We start from the raw sequence: 22,500 nt of genomic DNA, 5'->3' as shown, positions 1-22,500 counted from the left end.
ATGCACATTCTCTTGCACACACACACACACACACACACACACACACAGAGGATAATCATGCACATTCTCTTGAACACATACACACAGACTAAGCCCGACAGGGGGTGTGTGTGTGTTGGGTTGTGTGTAGAAAGGCGACAAGAGGGAAAGCCTGGTGGACATCAAGGTTCCTGAGGGCTGGGAATGGCTGGACGACTGGCAGATCGATCTCAACCGGGCCGTGGACGAAGAAGGTGAGGCCGTTCAATTGAGCAGCTGAGCACGTTGGGTTACGCCGCTGGTCAGGCACCTGCTTAGCAGATGTGGTGTAGCGTATATGGATTTGTCCGAACGCCGTGACGCCTCCTTGAAATAACTGAAGTGAACTGAACTGAGCTGAAGCGAGCAGCATCGTCAGTGTCCCAAACAAAGTATCGCATACACGGTCACACCATATCTGATAAGCTATGATGACAAAAATTATAATAGTGATAATGATGATGAGATGATTGTATGATAGCCATGTCCGACTATGACCATCAGAACAGCAGGGGAGGCAACTGCTGTCCAGACAGTCTGGGCGAGAACAAGATTTTAGCGGACAGTGTCTTACCCAAGTTCACATCCCCACTGTCTCCGCCAAGAGGGCGGCTGTTGGACAGTCGACGTTGAGATGGTCCCTAAAGGCCAACTAGCCCTCAGTCAGGGTTGCAGCAGTAAGAGCCATTGCAATATTGCCCCCTTAGTTTGAGATTTATAGGCCTTCACAAAAGACTAAGCTGTAACTGAATTCCCATTGTGGTGGAGAAACAATTGATCATACAGCTGTCGATTTCCTGTTTGCCCAACGGTTTTGTCAATCTCTGTTAAAAGCCGAGCATTGGGCCTGACTACTACTACTATTACTACTACTACTACTACTAGTACTACTACTACTACTACTACTACTACTACTACTACTACTACTACTACTACTACTACTACTACTACTACTAGTACTACTGATGATGATGATGATGATGAAAATAATATTAAAACAAAACAAAACAATAACGACAATAATGGTAATGATAACAATATATAATGATAACATATTTTAATAGCTCGCACGCAGGCACATGCTCAAGTACGCACATACAAATATAAACGCATAGAAGAAAAAATGTGCGGATCCATAGAATACACATGAGGCTAGGTGCAGCCGGTGTACGAGTAATTTGTGTTTGGAAATGATATGTAAACCCTTCAGTTTCAGTTTCTCAAGGAGGCGTCATTGCGTTCGGACAAACCCATATGCGCTACACCACATCTGACCAGCAGCAAAACCCAACGCGCTTGTCAGGTTTTGAGTACACGCATGTATATTTGTGTACCTATCCCACTGGATTTCTTCTGGTGACTTTTACCAGCGGGCAACACTCTCGTTGCCATGGGTTCTTTTTCCGTGCGCCAAGTGCGTGCTGCACACGGGATCTCGATTTATCGTCTCATCCGAATGACAAGACGCTAACTTCGATTTTCCAGTCAAATTTAGGAGAAAGGGCGAGAGCGGGATTCGAACCCAGACCCTCACGGACTCTGTATTGGCAGACGAGCGTCTTAACCATTCTGCCACCTACCACCCTTCATAGATGGCAACGGGTTGGGATGACCATGGAATGCTTTCCAAGTAATGGAGGGGGACATTAAGATCGAGAGCAAGCATTGGCACGGCAACAGCGGGTAAGGGGGTGGGGGATGGGGTGAGGGGCAATGGATGACGATGTTAAAAGTGTGGCATGCTTCCTGAGTATACTTACTAGGCTGCATGAGCATAGCAGTATGTTGTGAACTCAGCGGTTGACCACGTGAGCAAGGTGGCTACGTTTAGGGTTGAATGTTGTTTACTACGCCATTTAGCGCCTCATATTCATGATGATGATAAATATATTTACATTCTCGATGGCTGTGATGTGTGTGTGTTCGGCAGGGTTCGAGTACTGTGTGGAGCCCAAGGTGGGAGGCTATGGCCCAGTGGAAAGGAATTACCACTTGTTCCGCCGCCGGCGCTGGGTTCGAAGCCGCAAGCACGTGGCAAAGACCGTCAAACTGGAGGCCAAAAAGGTACGTAAGGTGGCGATTGTGGCGATAGTGGCAAGAGGGTACAACAGTAGACATGCAGGCGTGACCAACACGGCGGTACGGAATGGTTGCGCGTGTCTCTGTGTGTGTGTGTTTCGTGTATATATATAGATAAGACATGTGTGGGTGTGGGTGCTGGTGTGCGTGCACAGGAAAAGTTGGCCAAGGGATGGGAGTACGCCCCACTGTTCCACATGAAGTTCCACGCCTCGGAGCGCGCCACGGACCTGGTCCGCCGGCGACGCTGGCACCGCAAGATGGTCGCCGAGGATGAAACCGCCCCCTGCTTCTTCAGCTTCACACAAGAGGTACTCTTTATCCCGAGGGGATTTGGAAATGGGTGGTGGTGGGCTTTCTTCTTCAACTTCACACAGGAAGTACTCTTCACTCTGGGGGATCGGAAATGGGTGGTGGTGGGCTTGCTTTCTCAGCTTCACACAGGAGGTACTCTTCACTCTGGGGGATCGGAAATAGGTGGTGTAGGGGAGTGAAGGCGCGGGGGGATGATGAAAATTCATTTCTTGTTATGATAATGATCATGGCTATGTTAACTCTTTCACCGCTTTCTGTTTGAAAAACTCTCCCCAATGCCAAATATTTCAGATACGATGCTTTCGGTTACAGCTAGCTTTGGTTCATGTAAAAACCACACAGTGGGCGTTTTCTCATCAAACTTGCTTAGGGGGGGCAAAGGTTCGCCATTGTTCTATTGGCGGGAAACTGCCGGCTGCAGCTGTCAAGAATTGTTACAATGTGAAAAATGGTCTTTTTAAATGGATGTGGTGGTTAGGCGTTGGACCTCTGAACCAGCGTTAACCGGTGGTCGGGGTTCGAGGCCCCCGTTTCGGCATGGTGTTGTGTCCTTGGGGAAAGGCACTGTACTCTGATTTTCCTCGCCTCACGTAGTTGTCAATGGGTACCTGACTTCGGTCGGCTGGGGAAGGTTAATTAACTCACTCAGTACGGCCAGTCCTCTCTTCTCCTCTACACAGACCCCTCGGATGTCCAGTGGGTGTCTGAATAACCCAGCCTTTAGCTTCCGTCGTCAGAATTGTGGTATTCTTTGTCAACATTCACGTCTTCAGTATAAGAGCCTTCCGCTTGCAATATTTTGATGATGGTAATTGGGGTGAAACGCTGTTAACGTCGTCTCTTTCGCCGTTTGTATGGAAAGAGTTAAAATCGGCGGAAGTAGAGGATTGGGGCCCGTCTTCCTGTGCCGAGCCCTTGACACCGTGAATAGGAATTCACTGCCTCTATGGCCGTAAAAAAAGAAAAAAAGGCTACGGGACTTGTAACCTTGACCCTCGGCACATGTCTTGGGAACTGCATATGGCCCAGGAATTCAGGTGAAGAAGAAGACGATGAGTGGAACAACTTGCAGCGTATGCTGTCGCGCTGTTCACCTGCGCATTTTCACAGAAACCTCACGAAGACGTTAATGAAAAAAATATCGGGTCCTTCACTTGTCAAAGCATGAATTAAAGCAGTCATGCATACAATTTATTAGTAGTCTTAAGAATAATCATGATAATGATAATAGAGTAGTAGTGTATTTGTATAGAACATTCAGATTTTTTAAGTCCTGTAGGCCATCTTCAGTCAGGCACATGAACACACACACACACACACACACACACACACACACACACATCTCTCTCTCTCTCTCTCTCTATATATATATATATATATATATATATATATATATATATATATATATATATATATATTCCTCATTTTTAGTTACAAAAGATTTCTCTGTGTGAAATTCGGGCTGCTCTACAATTTGAATCTTGATTGATGGATTAGTTGATTTGACTGATCAATTGATATATTTACTTAGGTAGGTAGGTAGGTATAGGCCAAATAAATATCGGCGCTTTTTGTGTTCATTTATCGCTGTTTCCACGGCAGAAAAAACTGACATTCGATTCCGTGTTGGAAGCCCTTGGAACAAAGAAGAAAAGTCGATGGAGGCGAAAAAAGAAGACCATGGCAGCGAAAGTAAGTGGCTTTGTTTTCCCGCGCTCTTTCTCACGTCATCAGTTTTATCTGCGACGTGTGTGTGGATCAATGCCAAGATCACTCCGTCCTTACTGCTTGGAAGTTCTTTTCATATTCAGTAATGTTCAGGGTTGTTTGGTAATATTTTGAAGTCGTTTTTATTATCTTTTTTTTTTTTATTAATAATTCCTTCATGACATAATTTATTATTTCTCTGTGTGTGTGTGAGACACCTTTTTTTGAGGGAGGAGGGGTGCGGCGGGGGGTGGGGGTGGGGAGGGTGTCTGCAAATGATTAACGACTTATTGGCGATCTGCACGTAAGGTCAGTTTGTTCGTAGCTGTGGTCTTTTTGCGCACAATGTTGCCAGAGACTACCCTTTTTTTTGTTGCTGACTGTTTTTTTTGTACACACACTAACTGGAAGGTGCACACGGGGCCTCAGTTTATCGTCTCTTCCAGAAAACTGGCACCTAGACCAAGACTCTAGCGGAGCTTGAGTTCAGGTGGTGGTGGGGGCATAGAGGAGGGCAGTCCCGATCCGTCTAAGGAGAGGGAGGTCACTGCGTTCAGACGAGTCCATACACGTTATAGCACATTTATTTATTTATTTATTCAGACTTCTTGCTATAGCGCATATTCTTGAAGCTCTATGCGCTTTACAATAGCACTAAAAACATTCACTCAAACATCCCCACACAAACATATGCATATAATTTGAAATATAGGCGAGAGAGAAAAATTAAAATAGGTCATGTCAGTTGATTAAATCAAGAAATGCAACAGGTATTTAAAAAAACAACAACAAACAAACAAACCCACCCCGCATTACACACACAGATCAAAACTAGAAAGATGAAACAAATGTTCACACACACACACACACACACACACACACACACACACACACACGAATGACAAACAATTGAAACACACAGGCTACAACATCACATGATAAAGCAATATTCATCAAACATTTCAAGTAAAAACGTACGAAAAACGTTATAGCACATCTGCCTGACAGCTGTATAGCTCGCGCTAGTCAGGCCTTGAGTGTATGCATACATATTTGAGTCTCTGTCAGAGTGGATTTCTTTTACAGAATTTTGCCAGAGGACAACGCTTTTGTTGCCATGGGTTCTTTATGTTGTTGTAGATCTGCAGAGATCCGTGTTCAACAACTCTTTACACTCACTGAGAAACTACGACATGGTCCATTCAATTTCTCTTTTCTGTTCATTCAAGCTAATTCAGTATCCACTTCAAAACACTTATATGCAGTAAACACGTTGATGATTATTTAAGAAATTCTTTTAATTCGGCAGTAAAGGAGACGTTGTTATCGCGTCAGGCTTTGCAACATGTTTTGTCAAGATTTGCACAGACCAGTCTAGACAAGGCTGACCTTAACTCAGTGAAACGGTTGATTCAAATTTTCTTTTTTGTTCATTCTAGTTAATGCAGTGTCCACTTCGGAATATTCTTATGCAGTAAACACGTCAATAATAATTATAGTTAATGTCACTGGATCAGTGTATGTGTTCTGTCCAGAATTTGTATTTTTTTTTGCTTTTAATTGCGAACAAGAAAAATGAGGTCATGGTGTCTTCTTACCAGAATTTGTCTTCTATATATATATACATACATGTTCTGTAGTCTGAAGCGCAAATCTTTACAGCATGGTTTCATACGTTCAGATGGAAGAAAAGAAAGCCAAGCTAGCGGTGACGACACCAAGGATGTTCCTGTCTTTTGGAGGTTGGTTGTCACCTATGGATACTTCTTTCTTCTAATTTCTTTCTGTCTTCCTTTCTTTCTTCCTCTCTTGTTTCCTTTCTTTCTTCTTCTGCGAAAAGTTTGAAGCAGTGATTAATTTTTATTGTACATTTTTACCCTTGACTTGAAGTACATGCTAACGTGGCGATAGCCTTGAGATGGCCTCAGTGGTTGGCGCGGTTCCAAGCACCATAACTTAATTTGATTTAATTCGATTAATGTAATTCAGTTTAATTCAATTTCTTCTTCTTCTTCTTCTTCTTCTATCCAGTAGTCCTGTGACCATAGGGGCATCACTGAAGACCTGGCAACCAGTTCTCTCCATTTCTCCCTGTTCCTCTTCTCTCCCAGGATTTCCTGCAGCCTCAGCCCTGTCCACTCTGGGATGTTGTGCCCCGCCCCGCCCCCCCCCCCCCCCCCCCCCCCCCCCCCCCCCGGGCCCACTATCTCTGTGGTTTTTTTTCTGTCTGCCTCTCCTTGTCCTCTGCTTCCTTGGTGGCACTGTTCCTTGTGGAGTTGTCTTGTGCAGTTCCTTAGATCGATACAGGATACAAGATGATAATGGTGATGATGATAATATAATCATAATGATAATAACAATAATAAGAAGAAGAATACCATAATCTCTCTCTCTCTCTCTCTCTCTCTCTCTCTCTCTCTCTCCTCTCTCTCTCTCTCCGACTGACTCAGAAATGTAAATCTGTTCGTTTATCACGTGTCTTGCTATGCGTGCGTGCGTGTGTGTGTTTGTGTGCGTGTGTGTGTGTGTGTGCGTGTGACAGCACCGGTCAAGTACCAGCTGAGGGCCTACATTTACCAGGCCCGGGATTTGCTGGCTGCTGACAACACGGGACTCTCAGGTCACCCTGTCTGTCTCACCTGGTTCTCTCCATCTCTTTGTTGTTGTTGTTCTTGTTGTTCTTGTTCTTATTCTTGTTGTTCTTGTTCTTGTTTTTTGTATGTGTATTTCTTTTTATCACAACAGATTTCTTTGTGTGAAATTCGGGCTTCTCTCCCCAGGGAGAGCGCGTCGCTACACTACAGCGCCACTTTTTTTTTTTCTTTTTTTTTTTTGTATTTTTTCCTGCGTGCAGTTTTATTTGTTTTTCCTATCGAAGTGGATTTTCTACAGAATTTTGCCAGGAACAACCCTTTTGTTGCCGATGGTTCTTTTACGTGCGTTAATTGCATGCTGCACACGGGACCTCGGTTTATCGTCTCACCTGAATGACTAGCGTTCAGACCACCACTCAAGGTCTAGTGGAGGGGGAGAAAATATCGGCGGCTGAGTAGTGATTCGAACCAGCGCGCTCACATTTTCTCGCTTCCTAGGCGGACACGTGTTTCTTGCTGTTCAGTCTTCGCACTGCTTAATTAATTAATCATTATGTGACACCAAGCAGGAGCTCCTCGCAGTTTTCTTGTCTATTGATTTTTGACTCGCTTGTGTTTGTACAGTCACAAAGGAAGTCATTTTTGTGTAGTTACCGTTGTGTGTGTGTGTGTGTGTGTGTGGTGTGTGTGTGTGTTGATGTATGCAAACGCTTGTTCGTGCGTGAAATACTAGATGCGTGTATGTTTGGGATTGTATAACATTTTTGTTCCAAACGCCACGAGCTCTCTGCCTGGGAGGTATGAACGTCAATCTGAATTATGATTATTATTATTATCATCTTCATTATTATTATCATTATCATTTTTTATTCTTATTGGTGGTGGTGGTGGTGTATATGTGGACGTGTTGTGCTGTGCATGTATGTCTCCTGTACTGTGGGTCTGTGTGTGGGGTTTGGCTTTAGTTTTAGTCTTTTCTCAGGGCAGGATTTTAAAAAAAGTACAAGGGTCATTCAGTAAATAAGGTGAATTTTTCGGTATAAGGACTTCTAATACAGATAGAAGCTTACTTTTTTGTTTTGTTTTTTGTTTTGTTTTACTTCTTTTTCACATGGATTTAATTTGTTTTGCAGATTAAAAAAAACTTTGAGAGTTTTGGCGATTAACAAAGATGGCCGACCAAGAAGCATGCTCCAGGATTGAACAGCGGTCAGTTATCAAGTTTTTGGTTGCTGAAGGGTGCAAACCAGTTGAAATTCATAGGAGAATGTCAACTGTGTATGGTGCCACATGTTTCAGCCGAAAAAATGTCTACAAGTGGGCTAAATTGTTTAAAGAAGGACGGAGCAGTGTTGAAAGTGACGATGAAGTCAAAAGTGTTGTGAGCGACTGGCTGAGACATCAGTCCAAAGATTTTTACGCTGAGGGAATACGGAAGCTTGTGCACAGATGGGAAAAGTGTGTGACAGTGCTGGGAGACTACGTTGAAAAAAAAAGAAGAAAAAAAGCTTCTATCTGTATTAGAAGTCCCTTATACTGAAAAATTCACCTTATTTATTGAATGACCCTCGTATTTTAAAAATCTATATACAAAAAAGCATGCATCTTGCTCATCTATTAGCATACATTTGTTAACGAAAACAACAACAAGAACAACAACAACAACAGCAACAACAAACAAACAAAAAAAACGTACTTGTCTTGGGCTTTTGCTGAAGAAGTGCCAAGACACAGACGGTGGTGCGTTAATGTACACTGTCACACTCAAAACAGAAGGGAAAAAAACAACAACTAGGAATGGACAAATGACTGGAGTAATTAAGTGAGTAAAAAAAAAAAAAAGGTCTGTGAAGAATGACTTGGTTGCCTGTTGTTCCTTCTGTATATTGCATGTTTGGTGCATATCTGTTATGCATGTGTGAGTGTATGTCTGAATGTGTGTCTTCATGTTTTACATTTATTTGCTTATTTATCATCATTGTTGTCTTATTTATTTATTTCTATTATTTATTCACCTTTCTTCTTCTTTTGTTTTTCCCTCAAGGCCTGACTAAGCGCGTTGGGTTACGCTGCTGGTCAGGCATCTGCCTTGGCAGATGTGGTGTAGCGTATATGGATTTGTCCGAACGCAGTGACGCCTCCTTGAGCTACTGAAACTGATACTGAAACTCCTTCTGTATACCACACAGATCCCTTCGCACAGGTGTGTTTCCTGACGCAGAGCGCCGTGACAGAGCTGGTCCCCAAGACGCTGTGCCCCACCTGGGACCAGACGCTCATCTTCGCAGAGGTGGAGATTCACGGTGAGGCCAGGAACGTGCAGAGGGACCCCCCTGTCGCCTACGTTGAGCTCTTCGACCACGATACCTTCGTCAGTATACTGTTTCCGTTTCTTCCCCTAGTTCGTTGATCGATGTGTGTGTGTGTGTGTGTGTGTGTGTGTGTGGTAGGGGGAACGGGGTTAGTGAGAGAGGTGGGGGGCGGGGGGGGGGGGGGTTGGTCATATTCATTCTTATTATACTTACATCTCTCTCTCTCTCTCTCTCTCTCTGTATGTGTGTTTGTGTGTGTGCGTGTGAATGAACAACACCAAAAAACAATTTCCTTTTTATCTGTGAACATTGGTACAATAAAATCTTCTCTTTGTCTCTCTTTGTCTTCTTCTTATCATTGTGATAACAATGACCACATCAGCGACTATAAAAGAGGACGCTACTGAGAGAGAGAGAGAGAGAGAGAGAGAGAGAGAGAGAACAAACACTGCGTGATTCTAGTACAGGTTCAGAAGATGAAATTAATCTTTTAGATCGTTTTGTATTGTAACAGTGTTTACAGAAACATAACTAAAAGACGTTATGTCGTCCAAATGCCAAACCATGCGAGCTAAGAAAAATTGCAGCCAAAAGCTGGCGAAAAATTGTCCGCCCGCGACAGTTTTACTTTATGACATTTTATGGAGATATCAATCGGATTATGACTACACACACACCGATTGATATCTCATTAAAATGTCATAAAGAAAAACTGTCGCGGGCGGATATATAGATATATAGATATCTACACACACACACACCCACACACACCCCCCTCCACACACACACACACACCCCCCCACCCCCCACCCCCAACACACACACATATATACATATATATATATATGGGTGTGTGTGGGTGTGTGTGTGTATAGATATCTATATATCTATACATTTATAAGTGACCACATATGTATTGTCTTGTGGCCTATAAATATTAGGTTTCCTGACAATAAAGTATTGCACTGTATTCTATTGTATTAGGTTCTAGTCTATTCTGGTCTAGTCTAGTCTATTCTGGTCTAGTCTAGTCTATTCTGCTATGTTCTGGTCTGTTCTGTAATAGTCTATCCTGTTCTGTTCTAGTCTATTCTGTTCTGTTCTAATGCATTTTGTTCTGTTCTAGTCTAATCAAGTCTGTTCTCCTCTGTTATAGCCTATTCTGTTGTAGTCTATTCTGTTCTGTTCAGTTCTGTTCTAGTCTATTCTGTTCCGTTCTGCTCAAGCCTATTCTCTTCTATTCTGTTCAGCTCTATTCTTTTCTATCCTGTCCTATAATATACTCTACTTCTGTTCTATTCTGTTCTGTCCAGTCCTATTCTGTTCTGTTGTATTCTATTCTGCTCTGTTCCACAGGGCAAGCCGGACTTTCTGGGCCGGACGATGGCGGTGCCTATGGTGAAGCTGGTTCCCTCAGATCCCCGCACCCCTGTGCTGGAGTGGTACGAGATCAAGCGGTTTGGCAGGCCTGGCGGGGAGATGCTGGCCGCCTTTGAACTCTTTAGGGTCAGCTGCTGTGTGTGTGTGTGTGTGTGTGTGTGTCGGGGTTGAGGGGTGGTGGTGGTGTTGTTGTCTGGAGGTGTGTGTGTGTGTGTGTTGGGAGGGTGGATGGATGTCGGGGTGTGGGTTGGGGTGTGTGGGTTGGTTCGTGGGTGTGAAGTGTGTGTGTGCGTGGTTTTTTTTTGTGTGGGTGTGAAAGTGTGTGTGCATGTCTGTGTGTGTAAGTGTGTGTGTGTGGGGAGGGGGGGGAGGCGGCGTAAAGTGTGTGTGTATGTGCGAATGTGTGTGTGTAATCGGTCAAATTAGCATATCAGTTTGTAGAAGCCAAATGCGAATACCATTGGAGAGTTTCTGTTTCAGTTTCTCAGGGAGGCGCCACTGCGTTCGGACAAATCCATATACGCTTAAACATCTGCTAGGCACTCGCCTGACAGCAGTATAACCCCACTGTGCAAGTCAAACCTTGAGTGAATGCACATATTATATATTCATATACATATCAGAGTGGATTTCTTCAACAGAATTTTGTCAGAGAACAACACATATAGCCACGGGTTCGTTTCTTCAGTGCGCCAAGCGCGTGCAGCACACATGACCTCGGGATTTTGGGGTTTGTTTTTCCGTTTCATCCGAATGACGAGACGCTCAATTTGATTTTCCGGTCAAAAGGGAATCGAACCCAGTCACTGTATTGGCAGATAAGCGTTTCAACCATTCTGTCACCTGTGTTTTATGTACCATTTGATAGGCTTTTTTTTCTGAATGCCATTTTTGGAATGAGCTACCTCTTTCGCTTCGCCAGGACTCCGCACTCGGCTCTTTCAAGTCTGGGTATAAAACCCACCTCTTCCCAAGATAGCCTCCTTCCCCTGCCTTTTCATTGTTTTCAGTTTTTCCTAGAGTCATGCATGCTTGTGACTGACTGGCATGAAAGCGCTTGGATTTGTCTCTGCACAAGATTTAGCGCTAAATAGATACTAATTATTCTTATCATTATACCATTTGATAACAATGAAAACAAAACAAAAGAAAAATCCACAGTCAGGATCCACTCTGCACACAGCTAACGGGCAAAGACCTCCCCTTCCTGCCTCCTAAACGGGGCAACGTCTTCATGGTACCCAACGGTGTCCGGCCTGTCATGCAGCGTACCGGTATCGAGGTGTGGTGTGGTGTGGTGTGGTGTGTGTGTGTGTGTGTGTGTGTGTGTGTGTGTGTGTGTGTGAACTCTATAGTGAATGTTTCAACATGGATCGTGTGTGTGTGTGTGTGTGTGTGTGTGTGTGTGCGTGCGTGCGTGCACGTGAACTCTATAGTGAATGTTTCAACATGGATCGTGTGTGTGTGCGTGTGTACGTTCGTGCAAGCGTGTGTTTTTCTTTCTTTACTTGAACGTCTTTTGATATATCAGACCAAAAAGCATGTAATTATTGAATGGTGTATAGGGGAGTGGGGTACATGGGAAGAGGTGGTATGATGACTGAAGTGACAGAGCTATGGAAAAGGAAGTGGTACGGAGGACAGGACTGACTGACAGTGAATTATAACTATATCAGATATCCCTGTAACAGTCTAAAACATGCTGATTATAACGAAAACATGTTCAGTCGATCGAAGGTAGCTACGAACTGGACTTTGATTCAAATATTCAGAAAGTTTTCGAAGTGATAAATAGATATGCAAAACATTTTCTTAGGACATAAGTATATATGTTTGGTTAAAACTGGTCTGCTAGTTTTTGAAAGACCAGTTGTCATGTTCTCGGACCCTTGACTAGTATACCTATACCTATGTGATAGGCATTAGCTTCTTTTCCGCAAAAAAGTTTTTTCAAAAATTAGTTCGATAAGTCGATGAATTAAACTTCTAAATGGTCTTGACTGGGAGACAGATAAATAATTATTCACAGATAAATAATTATTCAATAAAAACCTTTTTTAAAGCCTATTTTTAATGTCGATCACTGGACAACTTTCTTATATACCTATTGGAGATATACTGTTGAGGATTGAGCTTTCACTATTGCGCGCTGCCTTTCTGGCAGCCTGATCTGCCCGCTCATTTGAAAAAAATCCACAGTGAGAAAGCACCCAACTGAAAGTTACACGGATGTCTTTGGTCGATAAAAGATGCTTTATTTCAGTAATCATCTCACTGCGTGATTTTTATATTTGCAGATTTAATTGCGTGTAACATTGATTTTCAATCTTCGCAAAGTAGACTTTGGCAATAATTTTCATGAAACTGTAGAATGTGAATCAAAGCTGTAAGTGCTACAAGCTCAGTAGCTTAGATTGACAATTGTTTATCCATGTGGTACATTTTCTCATGCTTAAATTCCGGGATTACAAAAGCTGCTCCCGCTTTGCCATCGTCAAGAACCGAACCATCTGCATAAAATTATAGATAATTCCTTTATTTACTTTCCATGTGAGAACATACGAAGCTTTTTGGTATACCTCTATAGGGTAATTCGTTTGTTTTCATATTTGTGTAGTATATATTAAAATTTGATTTTCTCAATTCCTACGATGGAATGGTTAAGAAGGACGGTTATGCAGCAATGTCAACTTCTGAATCACTGAGGATGTCTTCATAAACTAAAGAATGGATTGGCCTGGCCCCGTTTAGTAAAATCTTTGTCCGATTTTAGATCTACTTCTTTTTTTTTCTTTTCTTTTTTTTTTTTCTTTTTTTTTTTTTTTTTTTAGAAAGTGTCATAAACCGAACTCCTTAAAACAGATTATAAAGATATGCCAAAAGACTGGGAAAGACAGATAAATAATGGTATAAACGTGCCTCAGTACCCAGTACGACTAACGAATTCAGATCTACCTACCAGTTTGGAAGAAAGAGAAAAAAGAGAAAGGCTGAAGGCTTTGCTGAAATGTTTCCTAAGACTAGTATTATCAGAGGACTAACAGTTGACAAAGAAAGTATGGAGAAAATAAAGAAGAGAACGGATTTATGTATTGACCACGCACTCTAACTGACCATTGGCCTGCATTTAATCTTTCAATTACACCACACAAAGTCAAATAATGTTTTTAATTTAAATCTCAGTAATGAGAAAACATCCCTTGGGGAGGATGGAATGCTGCGGCGTTGACAGACAGAATAACGACGCATTTCTTCTCTCCCTATATCAGAAATTGATTAATTGATTGTTGGATTGATATGGATACACTGACATGGATTACAGGATCTTTAACGTGCGTATTTGACCTTCAGCGAATGAAAGTAAAATTTCCGCTGGAAACAGTCAATTATTGTCCCACACACATAGGCTGCAGGGAAAACCTGGAGGAGTCAAAGACAGGGACAGGTATCGACCATTTGCTGTAAACTCCGGCACGTGTAAACTCATTTAAAAGATTATCTCTGTCGACCTAGCTGATTTTCGAAAAGGCTGGTCCTTTTTTCTGTTGTATACGCGCGCCCGCGCGCGCGTGTGTGTGTGTGTTGAGGGAGCTACGGAATATAGGAATGTTCGGGTTCGGGTGCGTGTATATGCGTGCGCGCGCGCGCGTGCGTGTGTGTGATGTAGGAGATGGAGAATGCAGGTGTGTGCGTGCCTGGAATGACTACGATGTCTGTGTGTTGACTAGCCTGGGATGATCCCCGGGTATCAATTCCAATTGGTCAGAACTGCCCCCTGCCCCCTTCTCCTTACCCACTATACAGATTTGACCTCACGTAACGGATATGGAGGTCATTCTGGTACAGCTTGACACTGGAACTGCGTCAGCAGACGAACCCGGATGTGTCTGTGTATTGGTGGTTTCCTGACTCGGAAAATGAGCGGCGTGAGAGTAATGCCATTGAAACGGTGCAGGTAATGAGGCAGCAAAAAAAAAAAAAAAAAAAGACCAGTCCAAATTAGTATAGACTGTCAGATTAGAGCTTCCTCCGGGTTTGATTCTGTCAATTTATGTCAATGGAGAGGAGGGCGGGAAAGGGTGGGTTGGTCAGTAAAATGCTAATCCTGAATGCCTCCGGCCCACCGCCGCCCACCTCCACCCTAACCTTTATCCGAAGATTGATCAAACTCACACAAGGGCGGTAATCTCCAATTGGGGTGGGGGTGGGGCGGATTTTTGACGACCGACCATCGCACAGGTGAATGACCTCGTGGGAAAACCCACTGTATTTTTATCATCGGTGGGGAAACCCAGCAGGGGAGGTTTAGAGACTGTTGAGCCGTGTTGATGTTTATCTGGACTACCAGGTGTTATGCTGGGGGGTACGGAACATGAAGAAGTACCACCTGTCAAACGTAACTTCACCCAGCATCCAGTTCGAGTGCGGCGGGTACATGAAGACGTCATCCACCATCAAGGACACCAAGAAAAACCCCAACTTTGACAACCCTGTGTTGTTCTTTGACATAGTGAGTGCACTGTTTTTTTCTTGCTATCTTCTTCTTCTTCTTCGTCGTCTTCTTCTCTTCCTCCTCCTCCAACTTCTTTTTTTCCTCCTCCTACCCATCTTCCCCCTATTCCTACTCTTTCCCTCCTCCTCCTCCTCCTCCTCCTCCTCCTCCTTCTTCTCCCTTAACAAACATGCACAGACATAAACTCATGACCCGCAACAGACAATGAAAACATTTGAAAAGATATACTACAAAAACATCAGATTTATTTGAACACACACACCACACACAACACACACACACACACACACACACACATCAAAAGCCAAAAAAAAATACACACACACACAAACACACACACACACACACACACACACACACACACATTTTAGAAAATAACATGAAGAAAAAATTGAATACGAAATGCTTCTTTAAAATCATTATATGTATATGTGCATATGTACAGTGTATGTGTGTGTGTGTGTGTGTGTGTGTGTCGGGTTTTTTTGTTTTTGGTTGTTTTTTTCAGTTTCCTCATGATGTGAGTGTGTGTGCATGTGGGAGATAACATTTGCTTATATTAATATTTTGCGATTTCTCTTTGTTGCAAAATATGGTGTATTTTTGTAGTTCACAACCCCTTCAAATGGGGCTTTCGCCTTACTGAATAATTATAGTCGGACTGAAGTGAAACATCAGCTTCTTCACAAGAACAGGTCCTTTGACCACTCACCTAATTAGGATTAAAATAGTAGTAGCAACAGCGGCAGTGACGGGAGTTTAGACAGCAGCAGCAGTCGCAGCAGAAGTCCGGACAGTGTCATCTCTCTCTCTCTCTCTCTCTCTCTCTCTCTCTCTCTCTCTCTCTCTCTCTCTCTCCCCTCTCTCTCTCTCTTGTTTGTTTGTTCTCTTTTGCTTTTGCTTCCACTGCTTTTATGACTGCTGTGCCACATTTTTCATTATCGATGTCACTATTATTATAATCATTATCATTGTTTGTTATTATTATTGTTGTTGTTACGGTTGTACCCTAATTATTGTTATCAGTATCGTCATCATAATTATCCTTATCAGTGTCGTCATCATTAATAGCATTATTATTATTATTATTATTATTGTCTTTTTTTGTCTTTTTTTTTCTTTTCTTTTTTTTTTTTTGTTAGGAGAAATCAGTGGATGCCTAAAAGTTCTGCAAGTGAGCAGGATAGTTTCAGCATCCCTGGAAGGTTCTTTCTTTTCTTTCTTTTTTTTTTTTTTTTTGTCTTTATTTTATCTTTTTGTCTCTCTTTTTTTTCTTTTTTTTTTTTTTTTTTTTTGTTCCTTCCATCATCATTTTTCTCCTTTCTGTTGTCTTTTCTTTTTTTTTCTTTTTTTTCCTCATGTTTTTAATCTGTCTTCTTCCCAATGGCATGTTCAAACACTTACAAGACCATGCAACATATATTACACATACATGATGGCTTCACACAAAATCATACTCCCTGAAAGAGAAGCATGGTATACATACACACACACACCCTCTCACTCTCTCTGTGTCTCCTTTACTCACTCAATCCCCTCCCTCTCCACAAGCTCTACACCTAAGTACAATAATATGTATGTGCACACTGAATACTACCCTCAGGATTTTTTGTGGGCCTGACTCAGTGTTCTGGTATCTTAACGGATACTGATCATAGGTTACGTAGGCTGAGTTCTGATTCAAAGATAAGGTCAAGATTTTTGCACTTGCCGTATTTAAATTTGGAGATGGACAGTTTTGCTATTAACAATATCGTATTGATTTCCTTTCGTTTTTCATCAGTTGGAATGTCCATTTTTGTTGTACCAAACAGAGCTACTTTTTCATCCATGGAAATCAGCGTATCGTAACGTGTGAGAATGAGTTGTTTCACATGTTTCCAAAAGGAGGAAAGTTTGGGGCAGGAGTAAAAGGCATGTTCAACGTAATCGGTTTCTTGGCACCAGTTACATCTATTTGTGTCCGTTACACCCATTTTAGCAAGCAGAATATTCGTTGGGTAAATATTGTGTATGAATTTGAAGTGAAGTAACCTCAGTCGTGATTCTTTCGTACATTCATATGCTAATTTGAAGTAGTCGCTTATATTGATGTCTAGCTTACGTTTCCAAAACTGAGCTGCACATATTTCATGGTTTTGTTTTCGGGCGAATGTTTTCCTGATTTGTTTATTTGACAAGGTATTGGGGTTCCCCTCTTTTGTTGCAGTGTCGTTTGGATTTTCATCGTTGTGGACATCATTACCTAGATGGAGTTTCCATGTTTGTGGGATTGAGTTTATTATGGCATTGTATTCAAAATGAAGGCCAGGGTCAGCGCCTAATTTACGCACTATTCCTTCATACGTCATTATATTTCCGTGCTGCCAAAGGTCCTGCACGACACGGATGCCGCCTTTACTCCATTTGGGAAAGTGTAGCGCATTTCCTTTGTATTTTATATTTCTGTTATTCCATAACGGTTCTGTTTTTATGTTTTCTATCAGTCTGTCTTCGTTAAAGATGGCCACCGTTTTTATTAGATCTCTCCAAAAGACTGACTGCACTTTTTCCAGTTTTTTAATTACTTTGGGTGAAACGTTACACTTGAAACTGCTATGACTATCTTGAAAGGGGGACATGTTGTGTCTCGCCAGAATGCTCCAGTGAGATTTTGTCTCTTTAAGGAGTCTGGTTGCCCATTTCACCAAGAACATTTGCTGCTGGTGTTCGATGTTGATTATGTTTAAACCACCATCTTCTTTGTCGAGGCTGAGAACGCCTCTTTTTATTTTTTCAAATGCTTTTTTATTATTAAACTTTTTTTTTCCAAAGAAATCTGTACATTAATGTGTTAATGGTGTTCAGAACTTTAACTGGTACAGACGCTACCTGTAGGACGTGAGAGAATTGTGACAGTAGAAAAGTTTTTGCCATAATAACTTTACCATATAGAGACAGGTTTCTGCGTTCCCATTGTTTTATCACCTTAGTTATTTTTTCAACTCTGGATTTCCAGTTTTCTTCGATTTCCGAAATTTCTTTATTGTTGTTGTTGTTGTTGTTTTCGTTGTTGTTAGTATTATTATTTTCATTATCATCATTATCATCATCTTCATCATTTTCGTCAGTTACCAGCATCACATGCCATCACCACCATGATCGCCTTCTTCAACAACAATATCACCGACCGTTGCCATCATCATCATCATCATCATCATCATTATCACCATCACCACCATCACCATCATCATCAACATTATCATCATCACCATCATCATCAACATTATCATCATCACCATCATCATCATTAACATCAATATCATCATCATCATCATCATCATCATCATCACTGTCACCCTTGTGTCTGTCTCCTTGCAGATGGTGGCCAAGGAGGAGCTATACATGCCTCCCATGAACATCATCGTGCACGACCACCGGAACTTCGGGCGGAGGCCCACAGTGGGCGTCCACGTCCTCAAGTCCTTCGAGGGTTTCCGGGCGGACCCTCAGGAGCGAGCCAGAGGACCTGACATGCGAAGTACAGAACAGAACACAGACTTCTTTTCTTCTTCTTCTTCGTTCGTGAGCTGCAACTCCCACGTTCACTCGTATATACACGAGTGGGCTTTTACCTGTATGACCGTTTTTACCCGGCCATGTAGGCAGCCATACTCCGTTTTCGCGGGTGTGGGTGGTGCATGCTGGGTATGTTCTTGTTTCCATAACCCACCGAACGCTGACATGGATTACAGGATCTTTAACGTGCGTATTTGATTTTCTGCTTGCGTATAGACACGCAGGGGTTCTGGCACAAGCAGGTCTGCACATATTCTGACCTGGAAGATCGGAAAAATCACCCTTTACCCACCGGACGCCGTTACCGAGATTTGAACCGGGAAGCCACAGATTGAAAGTCCAACGCTTTAACCACTCGGCTGTTGCGCCCGTCAGAACGCTGACTGCTACGTTGGTTCAGTTCAGTTCAGTTTTACTATAGCTCAAGCAGGCGTCATCACTGCGTTTTGGACAAATCCACATATACGCTACACCACATCTTGCAAAGCGAAGCAAGATGCTTGTGACCAGCAGCGTAACCCATGCAATGCGCTTTTTTGAGGCCTTGAGGTGGAAAATAAAATAGAATCAAGTAAGATATATACTTAATTAAGCAAATAAGTTAATGAATAAATAAAATCAAGATAACAAGTAAAAACAGAAATTTTAAAAAAAAGAATAAAATGAAAATGATTTAATGAATCGGTACAGAAATAAAAGAAAATAAGATATAGAAAAGAAAAATGAATAGTAATATGAATAACAATAATGATGATATAAATAATTAAGAATAAACAGATAAATGTACACACACACACACACAGACACACACACACACACACACCAGATATGCAACCATTATTATGAAGTCTCATAGATTTGAAAGTGTAAACAAATGTACATAGGCCAGTGCACACACACATTATCTCCAATAAGAGAAAATAAAACTTGAAGGTAAAGGTCCCGTTGCCTTCCAGGGGTAACATGAACGTTGCACAATGCTCTCAAAGGCCATTGAGGGTAGCGGCACCATTAACTTTCTCCATACGAACGGCGAAAGAGACGACGTTAACAGCGTTTCACCCCAATTACCATCATCAAAATATTGCAAGCGAAGGCTCTTATACTGAAGACGTGAATGTTGACAAAGAATACCACAATTCTGAGGACGGAAGCTAAATGTTGGGTCCTTGAGACACCCACTGGACATCCGAGGGGTCTGTGTAGAGGAGAAGAGAGGACTGGCCGTACTGAGTGAGTTAAAGAGTTGTCGAAGCGGGAACAGGTGAATCGGACATACTCCGCTACTCCACAGCTTCGGTGTGTTAGCAGTAGCACGGGGCGTGTTGGTGTGTTTCAGATTCCTGTAACAGTGCGGTAGAGGATATCAGCAACAGTGCGGTAGAGGATATCAGCAACAGTGCGGTAGGGGATTTCAGTAACAGTGCAGTGGAAGAGAACGCGGACGTCGTCATACAAATGCCGGAGCCGCAGAAGGAACTAAAGGTACGCTCCGCCTGACACTGTGTCGTATCTGTGTGATTGCAGACCCCGATATCTTTGTAGTTGCTTAATTAAACCCCCCTTGACTGCCCGAGGACGGAGCACTTACGACCATAGAAGGGAAATATCTCTGGAAGGCTGAAAATTCACACATTTCATCCAGAGGAGTATATCTCCAGACCATTTTGTCAGTTTTTGGCAGATTGTTCCTGGATATCTATTTGTAATTTGAAACACCTCTTTCTACTAGTTTTTTTCCATGGCAGTAAAAGGGTTTAATCCTTTACTTCCAAATGTAGGCAAGCTTTTATTTACCTATGGGCTAACTGAATCGGTGGCACAAACAGCATTGACTTGAAGTACTTGTGTACAGTGGAGATTATTGCTTCTCTTTATTTTTGCTGAATCTTTTTACTCTCCAGGGCCTCATTATTTCTTAACTTCGAGTCAGAAAACCATCGAGGCAACCACGTGTTTGCTCTGTATTGTCCGTATATCATGTGTGGCATATTCAGGACTAAAAAGGCTTTTAAAAGCTAGTTTGTGTTCGCATATTTCATCTGCAGTTGCCTCTATGTGCCCATGTCCAAATTTAATGATCGGTATATGGACAAGCCCAGAACTTCCATTTTCGAGAAAGGGTTTGTAACGATGTACCATTTCATAAACTGTGTGCTAGCTGAATAAGTATCAAAAGCAGCAATGACTTGAAGTTGTATACCATTTAGAATAAAAAGAGTCACTTTATTGTTGCTTAGTCCTCGATTAATGACTCCATAGCTTTTTATTGGCCATGGGAGGAGTACGTTCACATTCACTGTGTCTGGGACTCTGCATTGGAAAGCAGGGCCAGTTCTCTCTTCCACCGTTTCCGCCTTCCCCAGCCGATGTCGGGTACCACCCATTCACACCTGGGTGGAGTGAGGACTATGGGTGGAGAAGGTTAAAACGGCGGCAGGAGAGGATTGGGCCCCGCCTTGACACAGTTAATATGAATTCAGTTGTAAAAGGCGGTGAGACCTTTTAAGACCCTGTTTTAACCGTTGAAAAGCTAGATAAGAAAAGTGGTTGTCCAAAGGCATGCGTTATTGATTTGAGAATGGGATATGGAATCATTGTGGGACCCATAGTGAACTGGAAGAATTTTCAGGTTCAAAGCTGTACTACTGAATAAACGGTAATATTTGCTTGGGACTGATAGGGATGTGTTGTGGTTTGTTTGTTTTTTGCTTGTTTTCTTTTTTTGTTTTTGTTTTTTGCCGAAAGCTGGGAAAAAATAGACCAGTGCCATTAAAACACATGCAAAGGCAAGGAAGAGTAAATTATGTTGTCAAATGTGTCTGTTCTCTTCAAGAACAGTGAAAGATTTTAGATTGTTAGAGATGAGAAATGTAGAATATCGCGCGTGCGTGTTTGTGCGTGCGTACGTGTGTATGTGTGTGAGATTATATTTTAATTTGCATGTCAACATATTTAGTGAATTTTTAGGTTGTTTATTTGTTGCTCGTGTGTTCTTTTCTTCACATGTCGAACAGTGAATTTCTGTGCTTGCAGTACTGGAAAGGAACCAGTGTTGAATGTTGACTGTAATCCCGTTGGCCCTCCCTCAGTACAGAGCCTGTGGGAGACCTTTGTGGGGGAGTTAGAGTTGCCTCAGATCGAGATCCTGGGCCACACCATCGACCTCAAGGACTGGCTGGAGCCGTTCAGCCCCCAGGACCCCGAGAAGACCAAGGACGTCAGTGCCTCCAATTTCAGTTTCGTTTTCACTTTCTCAAATAGGCGTCGCTCGCTCAGTTAGGAAAAAAACAAACACATAATGTATACGCTATAGCACATGGTTATGCTAGGCAGATGCCATGACCAGCAGCAAAACCCAACGCGCGTAGTCAGGCCTTGAGTGCATGTATCTCAGTGTATGTGTCCGCCTATCAGAGTGGATTGATTGAACGTATAAACAGAAATTTGCCAGAGGACAACACCTGTTGTGCCATGGGTTCTTTTTCCGGAGCGCCAAGTGCGTGCTACACACGAGACCTCGGTTTATCTTCTCATCCCAATGGCTCAGACGCTCACTTTTGAGTTTGTTTTTTTTAGTCAAACATGGGAGAGAGGACGAGACCAGGATTCGAACCCGAACCCAGACTCCCATGGACACTGTATTGGCAGATAAGCGTCTTAACCCTTCTGCCACCTTCCTCGAGGAACACAGTGGCTGAACTCACAAGGCTCTCTGTTGTTGAACATATCTCGTGGTCATTTGTGTATTCTATCTGTATTGTATCGTGTTGTGTTGTATTGAATTGCTTTTTGTCACAGCAGATTTCCCTGTGTCAGGAGGGGTGAGGAAGCGGGAAGGGATGACGCTTTGCCACAGCGCAGCGCCACCCATACGTTTTTGTTTTGTTTTTCTTCGTTATTTTCTGTCTTGAAACATATTTGATTTACGTATTTTTCGACAAAACTTTGCAAAGGACAACCATGCCATGGGTTTTCATTTACGTGCGCTAAGTGCAAGCTGTACAGAGGACTTCAGTTTAGT

General features: G+C 42.5%; 1 protein-coding gene across 1 annotated transcript in view; it reads left to right on the top strand.

Annotated features, from left to right (window-relative positions):
• LOC143277976 (myoferlin-like) overlaps positions 1 to 22,500 on the top strand; it is a 96,655-nt gene that overhangs the window by 42,085 nt on the left and 32,070 nt on the right. The window contains exons 23-34 of the mRNA XM_076582985.1: positions 131 to 233; positions 1,949 to 2,109; positions 2,253 to 2,408; positions 5,801 to 5,861; positions 6,662 to 6,739; positions 8,903 to 9,084; positions 10,382 to 10,531; positions 11,589 to 11,687; positions 14,754 to 14,915; positions 18,279 to 18,438; positions 19,816 to 19,961; positions 21,574 to 21,696. Of these exons, the coding sequence (XP_076439100.1) occupies positions 131 to 233; positions 1,949 to 2,109; positions 2,253 to 2,408; positions 5,801 to 5,861; positions 6,662 to 6,739; positions 8,903 to 9,084; positions 10,382 to 10,531; positions 11,589 to 11,687; positions 14,754 to 14,915; positions 18,279 to 18,438; positions 19,816 to 19,961; positions 21,574 to 21,696 (1,581 nt within the window). The remainder of the gene's footprint in view (positions 1 to 130; positions 234 to 1,948; positions 2,110 to 2,252; positions 2,409 to 5,800; positions 5,862 to 6,661; positions 6,740 to 8,902; positions 9,085 to 10,381; positions 10,532 to 11,588; positions 11,688 to 14,753; positions 14,916 to 18,278; positions 18,439 to 19,815; positions 19,962 to 21,573; positions 21,697 to 22,500) is intronic.

Source organism: Babylonia areolata, chromosome 2, assembly GCF_041734735.1.
Source record: "Babylonia areolata isolate BAREFJ2019XMU chromosome 2, ASM4173473v1, whole genome shotgun sequence".
In the NCBI taxonomy this organism is placed as follows: Eukaryota; Metazoa; Mollusca; class Gastropoda; order Neogastropoda; family Buccinidae; genus Babylonia; species Babylonia areolata.
The sequence above is the reverse complement of the archived record's forward strand: the minus strand, read 5'-3'. Positions and strand labels throughout refer to the sequence as shown.